The sequence below is a fragment of the Helicoverpa armigera genome, chromosome 15, assembly GCF_030705265.1.
Source record: "Helicoverpa armigera isolate CAAS_96S chromosome 15, ASM3070526v1, whole genome shotgun sequence".
NCBI classification, from domain to species: domain Eukaryota; kingdom Metazoa; phylum Arthropoda; class Insecta; order Lepidoptera; family Noctuidae; genus Helicoverpa; species Helicoverpa armigera.
The window spans coordinates 8,597,521-8,613,927 of record NC_087134.1 but is presented as its reverse complement, the minus strand read 5'-3'; the positions used below and the strand labels follow the sequence as shown (position 1 = coordinate 8,613,927).

The 16,407-nt window shown below is 34.6% G+C and overlaps 1 protein-coding gene across 2 annotated transcripts in view; it reads left to right on the top strand.

Moving 5' to 3' along the window:
• Positions 1-1,964: 1,964 nt before the first annotated feature.
• The window catches only part of LOC110379740 (uncharacterized), a 39,680-nt gene continuing 25,237 nt past the window's right edge, over positions 1,965-16,407 (top strand). The window contains exon 1 of one of the 2 annotated variants that reach the window (XM_049845114.2): positions 1,965-2,368. In XM_049845114.2, coding sequence (XP_049701071.2) covers positions 2,319-2,368 — 50 coding nt within the window. In that variant the 5' untranslated portion in view covers positions 1,965-2,318. The remainder of the gene's footprint in view (positions 2,369-16,407) is intronic. The other variant, XM_021339530.3, reaches the window with a different exon arrangement.

The following is a 16,407-nucleotide window of genomic DNA, read 5'->3' as shown; positions in this document are numbered from 1 at the left end:
TGCCGCCGGGCTGTGCCGCCGGGTCAGCGGCTTTGGTGTGTAGATCCCTTTAGCGGTAATGACGGGTGAGAATGATCACAATGGCATCGTAAGCCACGACCAATCGACATCCGTGTGAATCTTCTGAAACAATGTTGCTGCTTAATGACAAAAAATATGTTACGTGTTTGGCGAAGATATACGTAACTCAATAGCTGCTCATCAGCCTTTTATCGTTCCACTATTAGGCACCAGGCTTCCTCTCACAGAAAAGGATTGAGCGCTATTTAGCTCAGTGCGGGGCTGTAATTTGTAAAAAATTGAAAGCACCTTTGATTGAATTGATTGAATGGTGATCGTCTGTCAAAGGGGTATTCCTTTGACAGACGATCAATTCAATCACATGTCCATACATCGTTTAGCTGAGTTTTTGAATGCAACGTTCAACACCAGGTACTACTTGCTAAATCCGGTTTGCTCAACATTATAACTAGGCACCTGGATACGAGCTCGGTTTTAGGGAATGAATTTGTTTATTTATTTGCTGCATACAGCGAACAGGGCAGGAGGAAGGAAGAAGAAGATAGAGCAAGATACGTAAAGGGTGGGCTTTTTGGGGGCTGTCTTTTGTTTTTTTTTTTGACGTTCGAGAACTGCTGTTTTGCAGCCAAGTTTGAATAAATGAGTTTTGATTTGATTTTTGGACCCTATTGTTTTGGCTCCTCTGTCCGTCCGTCAGTCACCAGGCTGTATCTCATGAACCGTGATATTTAGAGAGTTGAAATTTTCACAGATGATGAATTTCTGTTGCCGCTATAACAAAAAATACAGAAAACTAGAATAAAATAAATATTTTGGGGGGCTCCCATAAAACAAACATGATTTTTTGCTTGTTTTTGCTCTGTTACGGAACCCTTCGTGCGCGAGTCCGACTCGCATTTGGCCGGTTTTTTTTAGTAGGTACGGCACCTAGTTGATAGTTCCCTCAAGACTCAGGACGAAGGCGAAATTTATTTTCAGCATATGAGCCATGAGGTCAAGGTCCTATGCATGTAAATTATTTAATCAATGGCAGTGGATCAGTATTACGAAAACTTACGTATGTACTTATATGCTTTTCTATATGGGTACCTAAAAGTGACTGGAATCGAACCTACAACCGACAGATGAGAGCGTTCAGCTATTAGGTTTTCAGTGAACAGCGCTTAAATTTTTCAGGTAAGCACCCATTATTACAATTACCTATTCGGAACCTAAAACTGACATTATCAACCACATGCAAAGGATAATTTAGATAACCTACACCGAGCAACTATCGCGAAACCACAATACAATTCAGTATTGTTATTAAAAAACATAGTAAATCTATGAATAAGCTATCAACTTTTTTTATAGCAGTTTAAACGCAGCATCGGCGTTGTAAACGAAGCATCATTAAAACATTAGCAAAAACATCGGATATGGCTCTTATGGAAATAGGATTAAGTGGAAATGACTCGGTATTACCTAACAGCCACGTCGGAGGGGATTGCTAGTGATGCGCACACGCATATTTATGCGAATTCCGTAGGATATTATTTAAATTGATTTGTGGTTTGATTTTATTGATGTTAATTTGATTGATTTGATTTTTGATTCGTACCTACTCTCTAATTTGTTGGTAATTTCAATATTTTTGATGCCGTTACTCGTGGAATAGGAAGGCCATTTTTCAATATAGATATACCATGCCATATACCTACCTACCTATCTGGGCTTAATTTTTTGAGGGTTCGAGTCATTTTAAAATCTAAAAAGGCCCAAAATTAGGTAGGATGTCTTTAGAAGCATAGTAGAATTGAACAAAGTTAAACTATGATTTCAATATTTGCTTTGTTATTTTTAATGACATCTAATACCTTCTCCAAAATATAAAACGCTCAAACTAGCCAAAGTAAAGCAAAAGAGCAACAGACAAGTCAAGTATTTACATTGAGCGGTTCGGCAGTCGGATTACCGCACATCCCTTGCGACAAGACAAGACGTTCGTCTGGGAGCCCACTTTCAGTTTCTATAAGTCGGCCGAACAGCAAACACGCATAGCGTTTACGCAACTTACCGCGCCCGCATGCGTCTGGCTGGCACACTTACAAAAAAAATACAAATTACAAATTTCGAACGCAGATAAAATAATTTTCCTTATCTGCGTGAATTGTGTGTCAAATTTTGCGCGCCATTTTAAATTTTGTTGTTTGCGCGGGATAGTTTTCGTGTTATTTATTTATTGTTGAATTAAAATAAATAAATGAAACAAGTAATGTGTGAGACATTGAAGTGTTATGTTATTGTGAGAGGCTGTGATGTGTTTGTTTCGTGAAGTGGACAGCAAAAAGACACCATCTGTCGAAAAGTAAATATATTTTTTATTTTCTTAATTTTTTTTTACAGGAAGTACCATAGAGTTAGATACTCAAGTAACATAAAGAAAAAGATTTCAATTCACATCATGTAAATAAAAAATAATTACTAATAATTTGCGAAACTATTTAATTAATTTATGTGTGACTTACCTATCGCATCGTAAGTTTTATTTTGTTATTTCCTAGCAGACAGGTAATGAATTTAATGAGGTATAAAGACACTGAAAACGAATTATAAATACAATATGATGAGTCGGTAAAGGTTAAGTTATTCAGCTCTATTTAGGGGCTGATGTTTTTCCGTATTGATATTTAAAACGATATTTATAATTCACAAGCTGTTTTCCCGCGGTTTTACTCGCGGCCCGTGGAACTACTGCCCGTACTGGGATAAAATATAGCCTATGTTAATCAGGGATAATGTAGACGTAGCGCATCTCAACAGTAAAATATTTTTCTAAATAGGTTTATTAGTTACAGAGCCTTCATGTTACCAACAAAGAGATTAATTGTCCCTCTCTATAACTACATAAAAATTAAGTATAGATTTCCCTATAAAAGAAACAATAAGTAATCTAAAGAAGAACATAGGTAATACACTCTATAGGTCAATTTATTATCTAGATTAGATAAACCAACGCTAAAATTACGTATATATTTTCCCAGATAACTTAAGGTCGTGAATAATACGAGTATAACCCTTATGTTATTCACGAGCTAAAGTTAAAATATGCGAAGGGTCAGAAAGGAAGAGATCTTTCTCGGTTCAGAACTAGTCACTGCGAACTCCCGACCTTTTGTGTTACACAATTTGCAAAATACCTCTTGAATCTTGCTACATAGTTTGTATTGTAGTAAAAACAAAAGTTTTATTTTTATGCAATAGGAGCGTCCGCATTCTTTGCATTTTTTTATTTATCATCTTGTCTAAAAATTATTACTAATAGTCTAATCTTAAAGTTATACAAATTGGTACCTAAATCTATGTATATTAAAATAATGTAGAGTTTTTGTTTGTTGGTATACTGTACTGAAATGATTTGAAAAATTCTTCCACTGTTGCAAAAGCTCCACTCTTCGCGAGTAACATAGGCTATTTAATCCCGGTACGAACAGCAATTCCCACGGGACGCTGGTGAAACCGCGGGAAAAATCTAGTAATTTATATTCGATTTGATTCTTTTTAGAAACGACTACAATAATGTTAATAGTTTTTGTTTGTAACATTCAGGTAGGTACTGTTAGTAGTTACTAAATAGTGTGATGCAGCATAGTAGAATCAATTAGCCAACGGCAAAGTATGGCTAAATGTAGACGTTCGCAATATTTAAGAAATTATTCAATAGGTCACGACATTCATGAATTAACGGTTTACGAAAATTATGGTGAGATCTAGTCTAAGCTCATTAACAATTAATTGGTTAATTTAAATAAAAATATACAAAGCAATGACCGAAGAATGCAGATAAGGTGGTTAGTTTGAGAGATCACAAGAATAAGAAGTGGCTGGTTAAGTACCTATGACGACAGATAGAGAGGACTGAAAGTCGAATAGATAGCGCCGACCCCAAATAAAATTGCGAACATGGCAGGAGTAAGAAGGTATATTAGATCAACCAATCAACAAAGCGCTAGTCAGGCATATATTCCAACTTCAGTATTTAGAAGTACCACTGGGTATTTTATTTGTTCGCAAAATGAGAAACAGAAAATGCCCAATTCTCGCTGTGTTATCTATTCGTGTTCCTACAGGACCCAGTAATTCTTCTAAAACCCACAAGTTCTTAGCGCCACTCTTGAAGGCTAAGTATTTATAAAGGCATATCAGACATATCCACCTACATACACACCTACTGACATTCAGATATCCTTACCTTACGGTTAAGATTAGGACAATTTTGGTACTGGTCATTATGACATAATAGATCTTTTGACCGACTGCCTAAATTCGACCAGACCCACCCACTAAACATTAGTAAGCTAATACGTTGAGATTCAAATCTTTATGTAGACCATAATAATGTATTTTATTTATTAAGTGCTACATATTTCTCAGTTTCACCCGCGTTCAGGGGAATTACTCCACTTTCCCGGATAAAATATACCCCAAGCAAGTAAAGTGGCTTTCTATTGGTAAGCATTTTCAAAATGGATTCAATGGAGTCCTTAAACATCCTAAACCCATATATTCTTATTTATAGTATTGGTACCTACATTTTACATATTTATAACAAAGAGTGGAAATGAGGAACATGTTACAAGAATGTAAATGAAAAAACTACGTAGACTTAATTAGTAGTAAAGGAATTGTTTGTGAGAAACGTAGTAAAGCTAGGAAGGAAGTTGACGACGAGATGGCGTTTGATAGACATGTGTGCTGCGGAATCGCATTGAATACCAAGCACTTCTGTGAATTTTATTAATTGTAGGAGAACTAGTGATTACAAAGAATATTGTCAAAAACAGTATGGATAAAGAATACCTACATAGAAGAAACCACGCTATGCATTTTTGATAACTGATATCAAAAATTAATTGTCTCCATAAATTCTAAGCAGAATTCGGAAATAGTGACTTAAATAACCATAAAACTTAAATAAAAGATGAATCAAATACCTTGAAGAGCCCAAAAATAATAGACAGAATCACTGAACGTAATAAAATTAATATTAATTTAAATTATGCCTTTTGAATATGCATAAGCTGCCTACAGTCATTCGGACTATAAAATCACCGAATAAGTTCAAACATTAAGACATTTCGTAAGAATGGTAATAGTAATTGTTCAATTAAACGGGCTGACTTTCCTCCATTATGCACGGGTGATGGTGTTTCGTAACAAAATTTGACGCACAATTTGGCTCGGGAGATGGTTCGCTTCGCAGCATGCTCTTCTTTATTTAATAGGGCTGACAGCTCTGATTAAATACGAAACCCTTAAGAAACTTTTCGAAAGTAGCCATAATCTGAATGTCATTAAATACTTTTTGTTTTAAAAATAATACGCAAATACAATTGAGACCGCTATACATTGGGATATAATGACAATTAGCTACACTATCATTCATTTCCGCTGTTAAAATAAACACAGCAACTCATACAAACACGGAGCGAATTCGGCATCCACGTGTTCCAAGACGAATCCAAAACAATCAGTTGTTATTTTTATCACAATGACAAACTGGAAGTACTTAGCAGGCTTTCTCTAAACACAATAAGTGTTTATGTTGGATGAAAAACAGACAGAGAGACAGCCCTAGTGATGGTGAATGTAATAATTGTGACTCATTTGAATGATCATAAAGTAAATTTCAAAACGTTTGTTCGCAAATCAAGCCAAGGCAATTAATGTAACATCTGTATATTTGCATTAAATGCATTAAATGATTACTACTAAGTTAATCTACCTGTATTAGATCCACCACATAACAATACACTTCTCAGAATTTTAAATAAGAATAGCATAAAATCATTAAAATCCTATTCAATATTTATCACGTTTTCAATGATAAAGAGTGTGACGTTGACAAAGTAGCCACACCACGTGTGTATAATTTTAAACTGTCACTTGTTTTAACGGAGAATGCATCGTGGGAAGGGTGAACAAGCTATGGCCCAACGTCGGAAATAGATAGGGCACGAACGCCTAGCAGGTGTTATACTCAATGAATGGATCCTACAATAAATAGTAAATTTACAATACAACATTATACTCTATACATATGTATATCTAAAATTGAGAAACATTTACCAACTGTTTGTTTGTAAAAGTAAAGAACATAGAGAAAGGGGGCGCCTAAAATGTGACCTTGGGGACGCCTACTTAATAGAGAGCTACTAAACTTCGTAATCGAATATTATTGAAAAGATAGAGGTCTGATCTTCACTTTTCTGTTTTGTACTTCTTGTCTTTGTTTCTTTATCATTAGTTTAAGTCTGCCTTTATATTATGCTCGTTAGCGTGTCGCAAAGTCGTGAGGTTTTCAAAGGCTTGCGGTTGGGTTACTCAACGTTACGTATAAGTACCTGTCACTTGTAAATCTGTTTCCCTGTCTAAAATTAAACAAGCGAATATTTCTTGCCCATCAACAAGAAAGGTCAGTGTTAAACTTATGGTGAAGCATGATTTTAATTAATCTGACAAGTTGGAACACACAGTTTCGTCTTTAGTAGTAGTCCGAACTTTCAACCACATCAATCATCTTCTATTAAATTCTTAATTGAATTTAAGGGCTTCATTATTTAAATTTTTCAAGCATAAATAGGTTTCAACATTTACAAAGAGTACCTAAAGCCTGTCAACTAGTAAGTGCAAAACGTGCATAACCAGATTCAAGTCCTCATTTCAAAGGCCTAATCTAAAACAAGCTTATCTCCCATTACGAGTTCGTGTACAAAGGATTATCTGACGACTAATACCGTATTAACTTTATGATAGTCTCCTAAAATGGCTGACCAGTCGTTACACTTGCGAAATCTGGGGTTAGTGGTGGATTATGTGAAGGTTATATTGTTACAATGCAATCGCTACAATCGCTGAACATAAATAGTTTAACATTTCATATTTGCCTCTTCTTCATTATCGTGTAAGTCGTCGTCGTCAGCCTTTTTATCATCCTACTGTTGGGCCACAAGGATTCAGAGCTAATCACGACGCTTGCTCGATGTGGGTTGCTCATTTCACATTCATCATTCATTTCATTTTTACTTCAGCTGTAATCAGTTATTGCTGTCTAAGGTAAACTTCGGAAGTACATACCAACTTAGAAGCATTGGTACTTGCCTGATCTAGATGGTTGGTGTTTTAACCACTAGGCCACCACGACTTTACCATCGTGTTATTAAGTTGTGTTAAATGGAAGATGAAACCTGTTTGAAGGGTAGCCCTATTTAAACCAAATAAGACACCAAATACCAAAGAATGTAGAATGAACACAGAGTTTAATTTGACATGATTAGCTAATCGAATTCACACGTTGATAGATTCTAACACCGATCATATTTCACTAATTCAAGTATGTAGGTGTTAATCTCCAAATTCTACCACGGTTCTCGTGAAGGTTCTATGCTAGGTATCCAGTTTCGTGGTTATTTGATACTTATCTAGTTAGGCCGTGAGAAGAAATTGATCTTATTGCCTTGAGCTAATATGTTTAGAGTGGACGAAATTAATCGGACGTATTGGCTAAACATCAATTTGAAAGAAGATATGGGAATTAGGTAACCATTAAATAGGAAAGGAATGTAGAAATTATATAAGCTGCTATTAAATCATAGGATCTTTATATGCAAATTATTTCAGTATTCTGTTGTTTGAGTAATTGCTTTTGTTTGCTATAATGTCGTGGTAAAATGGTTGTCGAAATGTCTCTTCAATTGAAATAGTAGCTTCATAGCTTGACGTTTCGTAAGAGCTCTCATAAGCCTATTAGAAATAAAAAAATGACTTTGTTTTTGATTTTGACTCATCATAAAACCCCAAAAGCTGAAATTAAACTTGTACTTGGAAATATCGTGTCGCTTTTCTCTAAATTCAAAACAAATTCAGCCAATTAAACCATAGACAAAAACAAGTAGTTTATATATCATTTAATACAACACTTACAGTTGTTTAAGTTTCATTTATCACGGATACTATAGTTATAATCAACAGAGTATCAGTTTCCGAACATGATCAGTGTTTAACTATACATTTTCCTAGCCTAGTTATGATAACATCGAATATTGATGTTTGTGGAAAATCGATATAGAATCGATAGATGAGCTTGTTTATATTGTAGATCTTTGTTGATAGATGACTCATATAAGTTTAGGTAATCGGACTGTAAATCATAAACATAATAGTTAGATAATATTATTGTTATGTCTTTAGTGTGATAGGTACTAAGCAAATGATTTTAGCTGTTTGTTTCGTTGTCTCAAAGGGAAAGTGAGTAGGTACAGGAACGATGAAATCATCGTGCAAAGCTTGTTTTGGAATATAAAATTTAACGTACCCAAGTTTTAATCTACTTCATCAGATAAGTTCTTCTGTATTCATTTACTTGAGTAATGATTGCGTGAGATTTTTATACTCTCTTTTCCTATAAGCGTTCGCTAGACAAAGGTTAATTTGATGTCCTCAAACAAATGCAATCTATTTTGGAACTCAAGATAAAGTCACGCTTTTAATATTGTCACTTCAAACTAAAGCTCTACCTAATACTTTGTCCGTTATATCAATCATCCAGCTTGTTATAAAGATCACTTTGTACCTACATTAAAATCCACATTCAAAACAAACCATTTAAAGTGCGACTTTCTACCTTTTTGAACGTAGGTAGGTACAGTCGCACTCGATCGACAGATGCAACGGTATGCGAACAGAGAATTCCGAAATTATTCGCAAGGCCGGGATGTCGCAACGTCTTATACATATCACCTAGATATTGCAGTTTACAACCGTCCGGACAGACCTATCTGAAAATCGGATAAAGAGAGGATTGCTATTTGTTGAAATGTATTGAAAAGAAAGTTATGTTGCATACATTGGCATGTGATGCAGGGGGCGTTTGCATGTGATGTTGTGGTTATTATTACCTATATCGCTTTTCTTATTCAGGTTAAGTAGGTTTTCTTTTGTGTCCAAGGCGACGTAAACTTCAAGACGTCCGTTTTTGTTCGCCAGAGTACTATGGTGATCTGCAAATTACTGTGCAAATAAAAATAATAATCATCATCATCATCATCAGCCTATCGCAGTCCACTGCTGGACATAGGCCTCTCCAAGTGCACGCCACTGAGATCGATTTTCGGCTTCTCGTATCCAGCTCCTGTCAGCCGTCTTGCGCAGAAATAAAAATATTAAATTTCTTACAAATCGAAACGTATGCTAATAGGTATAGTTAAGCTGATGGAAGTCACATCTACGTTGCGTAGATCCGATATGAATTATATTGACTGATTAATGATTACGTAACACTGTCAAGCAATTGACGATTAGATCCACTTATGTTTTTCACTAACTTCTTAGCCAAATATTCAGCCTACATTATTTCTGACGTAGGAAAATGTAGCAATTCTTATAAGTATTTTTGTTGCAACTGCACTCAAAAACTTGCTCAATTTCAACTAAGTCTACAAAGAGTTGACCCTTCCTTGTAACACATTGCAATAAGTTTGCTTCTCTTATGAAACGTGACCCGGTTAGTTTTGCCTTAGCACTGGCCACTACAATGCATTTATCACTTTCTGAACGAAGTTTCAATGATAGGTAAATATTTCATTCATCTGTCCCCTGGTCTTTCTGTTTAGGAACTTGGAGTTAATATGTAAAGGTTTCGTCAAATAAAATTGCTTCTCCGAAGTTAGCCATAGACCAGTGAAAGTGCAGCAATTGCGGTTCTATTATTATTTTGACAAACTAAAGCTTCCTTTCTTAGAATGCTTTTGATAATTTAAAGAATTTTCCCACCAATTTACTGTTCATTCATCTTTTAATCAAGCTGCCTATCTTACATATATGTTTTAGCGGATTGATTTCTACGTTAACGATGCATAACATTACCCAAAAATAATGTCTCCAAAACTTAAAAAAAAAATATGAAGACGAATTCACGGTGTCATCTCTCAAGTTAATCCCATAACGAGTAGAACACCGTACCGTAGGAACGCGGTCAGTCGGTCTCAATGTCGTTTGTATAATATGCTGTAATCCAGTGAAAAGTGTTGTAGGTACGGCGTTGCGTCAGCGTAGGACGATATCATGCAACATGCGATCATCAGAAATAATATTTTCACGTACCTACATATTTGGGTTTGCATTTTTGTAATGTTGGAACCAATTAGACATTTTAACCAGAGCCTATATTTTTTAATATGTCTTATTTTTCTAAGTTATTTGCTAAGTTAAGGAAATGAAACGTAAACAGCATAGTATATTATATTATCCATGTGGTATTCAAAAAGATCCATGCCTTTGAAATGTGGTGCTGGAGAAAGCTGCTACGCATTCCTTGGACAGCTATGAGGACCAATGTCTCCATCCTCGAAGAGCTGAAGGTTGCCAAGCGTCTGCTGACTACGTGCCAGGTTAGGATCCAGAGTTTCTTTGGGCACATAATGCGATCTCCATTGCATAGCCTGGAGAGACTCATCATTCTCGGACAAAGGGAGGGGAAGCGCGCTAGAGGAAGAGCACCAGCTAGATGGGTGGACCACCTCAAAGAGGTGACGGGAGGCCAGATACAGGGAGCGGTACATATGGCGCAGAACCGGACCGAGTGGAGAAGATTGACATACAGTTACGATCCTCAGCATTGAGGGAACGACCAGAAAGAAAGAAAGAAGTGGTATTCAATAGTATTGAATTTCTGTTTATTTAGATAAGCGCAGTTGATACATAGTACATAGTTAGTAGATACATAGTTGCTAGATTTGATTGTTACAATGTTTTCTTACTTTCTACAGACATTAATCAGTAATTTAATAAGGTGAAACCTCCATAAGGAAATACAGTCAATATGCTGTTATCATTTCCTGACCAACTATAGAACACTAACGGAACTTCTACAAAAATATAAAATACTAGCCGTTTTCCCTAATAATTTATTATTAACACTTTTGCATAAAGCCGTCCCGTCCGGAGTTGCGGTCACCATGCGTGTGCGCAGCTTTCTCCTCTTTGTTTGACGCGCACCGAAATTATGCTCAAATGATTTATTGACGTGCTTAATACCCGTTTTACAACTTAGTTCATTCTGATAACATATGTATCTTTGTTAGCATATTTTTATGTCTGAGAATGTTTTCACACAGCAAAAACTGGTGGCCGGATATTTTTTTAAGTGCATAAAAAACTGCAACAAAAGTAACGTAAATAAAGTTAACTTACATCCGGAGAATAATTGCAGATTACAATAATAATTCGTATTGTATTCTCAAAACCTTGTAGGTATGAAATAATCGCTTTTCAGTTGCAAGTTATTTCAATGCACATAATAGTCGGATTTAAGATAACCGCTATGGGAAAACGGATGCTGAGTACATTCAAAACGTCTGGCAATGATCTCTGTGGGTAGTGAGTTACAATGAGCTCTTATCACGCTATCTCGTGTTTTGAAGTTATTTCGCTGTATGTTCGTGTTAATGAACATCGAAGATTTGATGCAGCAAAAGTGGCAAGAATTATGTAAGACTCCGTTTTATAGTTGAGGTTCCGTTTTTTAATTCTTGAAACTATACGGTTGTACGATAAGTCATATAAAAAGTAATATGCGACTGAATAAAAAGCAGCCTATTGTGATATAAATACATATAAACTATGTTGCTGCAAAGTCGTAAGTAAAGTATATAACACCAAATATTTCCGTGAAAGAGTTACCACCTATACACACATCGGAAGATTGATGATCACTATCAGTACATACATCTAAGCTCTCTTATGTCTTTATATAAAAGTGCTACATAATTTGGTTGGCTGCTTAAGTTACAAACAGTAAGACTGGTGTCCAAAGAATATTTCAATTGTTAGCAACATTATGGAAATAAGTCACAAAGTCATAAATCACAGACTTACAAAACTTTTATACGGCTATCCTTCAAAAATGATAAATTACAATCAAATAACATGATTAAAAGAAATAGGTATGCTTTATTATAATTAATTACGTTTCTCTAAATGTCAATTAATAATTGTTAAACATTTATACTCGTCTATTATTTAGTAATGTTCAAGGTTTTTTTAAATACTGAATAGTGGTAAATATTTGGGTCAGCGTATAAATGAATAAGTATAGACTATTGTAGAAGCCTCAGATTGTAGTATAATTGGATTCTTAATCGATGCCATGAATGTAAATTGGTAGTATAAGCCATAAACTATTGGATGATACGATGTTTTATGAATAAAATGATATGCAGTACGCAATGCTTCCGAAAGGCGGCATGGTGAACAAAATCGGTTCAAGTATCTTAAAAAAAACAATATTCCTTTATTTTGAAGATATATTTTCGCATAGCTATTATTTCGTAGACCAATTATTGGGTTACGTGTAAAAAATCGCTTTTGAAAAAGTGCGAGCTTTCAATTTCGAAAGTCGCTCTCCGCTTACTCTTTATCCCACAAGAAATTTTATTACGTGTTAATGTCATTTCTAACTACAAGCATCGGAAGTCGGGGTCAGAAGTCGTATGACATCATACCGACCTACCGACAAGTTTTTATACGAATATTAACACTTCATTGTATCGATACTTTTGTTCCAAAAACTGAACGTTTTGTATTGTTATTGGTGGATTGACCTGGATTATATAGGTAGGTATGTTGTTGTTGACTGTACCTACTGTTAAAGTTCTTCTGTGTGTGTTACAAGTTTGTCTACTGTTTCGCGAAAGATGTTTTCCCTGGTAGTTCAAATTTTCCAATGCAACTGAAAAAATAGTTATTGTCTCAGTCTAAGTTATCAAGTATATCTTTTCAGAGATTTCATCTTATGGTGAAAGAAGTAGCATTAATAGCATGAATAAAAGGATGAATCCTCCTTGGTGCCTTTACATTATATATTTTTTTATTTCATTTATGTGTTACTGTTTTAAATGCTTCAATATCCTTTGATCCATCTTCTTATTGAATGTAATTATCTAATCCTTTACAAATTCATTCATATATGGTATATGCTCTGTTAATTAGTCGTTAATTAAAAGAACATCGGCTATTGAAACATTCTCGTCTACAGCTAAGTAAATGTTACTGATGTTATGTTGTAAAAATGTAACAATGTTACTTACTGAGGCAAATTATGATAGATGATCTTTCTTACCATCCATTGGATAAATCGTCAATTTTAACAACTGAAAACTATGGTTTGGTTATCGTCTTAGTTAAATGGTGCAACTCAACGTCACAACATTACAGTCTTGTTCGTTAAATTAGCTATCTAAAGGTAAAACATTTTATCACGGAAAAAAATTGTGTAGGTATATAAACGCTCTTCAGGTGCTGTAGTAGGTCCGAGGCTGCGGGATTGTTCGAAAGAGTTACCGCGGCCCTGGTACATAAAAGGCCTACGACGGAAAACGACGGTTTTTAGTCAGTAAGAATCTGACAGGGAGTGTCACCGCTGCTAACCCACAGCGGGATGCTGCTAACCCACAATCATTTGATGATTTTTGAGGTCGTTAAAAAAAAGGTGCTGTAGTAGGTATTTACTGAAAGAGCAAAATATGATGAACTACTCGTACATTATTGTTAAAGCTATAGGATAATCATAAATAAGTAGACATCTTTGTTCTTTCATGGTCTTTCACACGATTGTCATAATAAATTTTATTGATATTATTTACGATTATTCTTAAAATACAAGTCTTTTTAGGTTTCGTAGCTGTATCTGTATATTTATTATGTACTACAGCTAGGCCATTAACTTGTAAGAACGACTTAGCCGTAGCCTTAACGCTAATTACGGCAAACTACAGGGCTTAGTAACGGAAACTGCAGCTTATGATTTATTTATAATTTTGCATATTAATACCTTATTACTTTACCTTTGACCTTATTGCGTCACTATTTTAGTATAAAATTACCTTAATAAATTATAAATTTACCTGCAGTGTGTCATGTGCTGTTGTGTTGCTTAGATATTGAAGACACTATTTTATTGGTTGATTGCCTATCTCTTTTGGTATATAATTCATCTGCCTTGCCTTTTCCTAACTATCGTCGGCTTCCAGTCTAACGGGATCCAGTCGAGTACCAGCGTTTTATAACGAGCGACGGCCTATCTGACCACTTCAACCCAGTTACTCGGGCAACCCCTTGGTAAGAAGAAGTATAAATGACTTTCCGTGGAACCAACTAATAAACTTCAGTAATCTATTTGCTTTTCAGTGTTAGTCATACTAATACGATGTACTAAATAATTGAATGTTCGTATACGCTACTTCCTCGCGACATCCTTATTCTTTTCTTTTATTCTTATCCCGATTTGCTACCAAGTACCATATTTAGCGGAGTAAAAAATAAAAATATAATAAAACAGTCTCAAGAAATCATTTTATTAATTAAACAATCAGATGAATCGAATTAATATTAATGACAAAGTCACAGTGGCGCCAATTTATACGTTTCAAGGCTACATGCCAACCCCTGAACGGATAAAAATTAAACGAAAGACACTCCAACATGACTTTAATTAATATCCGAATGTATCGTTACCATGGAGAACGAAAAAAGCGGAGATGTCATAAAGGAAAATTCAAAAAAATTGTCCCCAAAATGCAGGTGTTCGAGGGACGAGGAACGTTTGTATTCGCCCTTATTCTTTGGCACTTGTCCATTTCTTGTAATAAGAAAATCGTTGATAGATATATATAATGATAGATATCTCAAAGAACCCTAACGCCTCGTTACTTCAATCGTATTGGACATACCCACCGTACAAATTTGACCTAGAAGCAGCTCCTGACTTACCGGCGTTATGGCATCTCCGCTCATCTTTCCTTACTCCGTGGCTTGTACGGACTTCCCCATTTATACGTTTGAGAAGATACTATCAATTTAAATCGCGTTAAAATGTAAGCGGCCATCTTGAAATTCTTTCCTGACGGTCAACGGATTTTTTTCTTTATTTAAACAGTTTATCAGCTAAAGTCAGAAGTTAATTAATCAAGTCTTCTTACATTGTATGTGGATTCTTGATTGCTTACAATTTATGAACGACCGTATTGTTACCTCGTATCTGATTAAAGTAAATATTTAAGTGCAGTTTTCGTGGGAAAGACCATTGACAGCCACGTGTTGTAGCTAAAAGAGTAATCAAATAATAGTTACTACTAATATAATCAGTTTTTAGTTTGTCTAGACTCTGGAAAAACTTGTAAGAGATCAAAGTTCGAGTATATATGCTTTTCTTCCTATATAAAGTTTATTGTAAACCTAGACTAGCTGAAAATAATATTAATATCTAAGCAGATAATAAGTTATTCTTTCTTTGGTATACGTAAACAAAGAACTATAAATTAATACCTTGACTAATCTTAAACACATTATTTTAGAATATAAAAAATATTTTCGCTTTCAAAGCTCGGGTCAAGGCATAATAATCATTATGTCTTTATCATCGCCTTGATGTCAATTTTCGAATATTTTAAGTTTTTATCGATTTAGAGAATAATGTATTATCGATTATCATATCGATTTAATATCGAGTCACGATTTAGACATCTGTATTATTGTCTGTTGAGGTCTTGCACATTTGATATTTCTGACAATGACATCGACCACGTTGAGTTTTTAATTTACTTTTCTAAATGAATTTATGATTGTTTTACTGACCTTTAGCGTTAGGTAATAATTTGTTGTAATATTAACGCAATCTTAAAATTATTATTATTAATTTGTAAGTACCCATTGATATCGAAGTGTTTTGCTTATTTTGGATGTTGGTTATAAAGAAGAAAAGTTTTCGTAAAGTGTTTTCAGTATGAATAGAAAATGGTGGCGACAGTTTGGAATTTACTACAAATTAACAAACTATTAAAAAAAACGAGAAAGGTTCTTAACCTTCATCTGTCGTAAGGTTATACCTAATTTACTACATATTTAAGCAATTGAAAAAAAAACCTTAATTTAAAATTAAGTACCTCATGTATATTGTGCAAGAGCCTTACAGGCTTATTTAATAAGATATATTGTGCATTCGTTTATAATCTAGCATCGGTAATGCTTGTAAATATACTAAGTAAAGGTGTTAAGATGGAGCGATGTCCTTACTTAACACATTAATATGAATTATTATGTGCGCAAATTACTTAACTGATTATATCGCTAACTTTACTAAATAACTAGCTTAATGTGCTGTCAGTTTTTTTGTCCTTGTGTTGAAAAATAAGTATTGTTTGACTGAGAATCTGGAAGGAAAAGTTAACATTTTGTTCGTCGAAGATTATTTTGAAATTCGACACACGGGATTTACTTTGTTTTTGTATTAAAAAAAGATCAAAATAAACCCCATACAAATAACAATATACCTAAAGTTGTATTGAATGATAT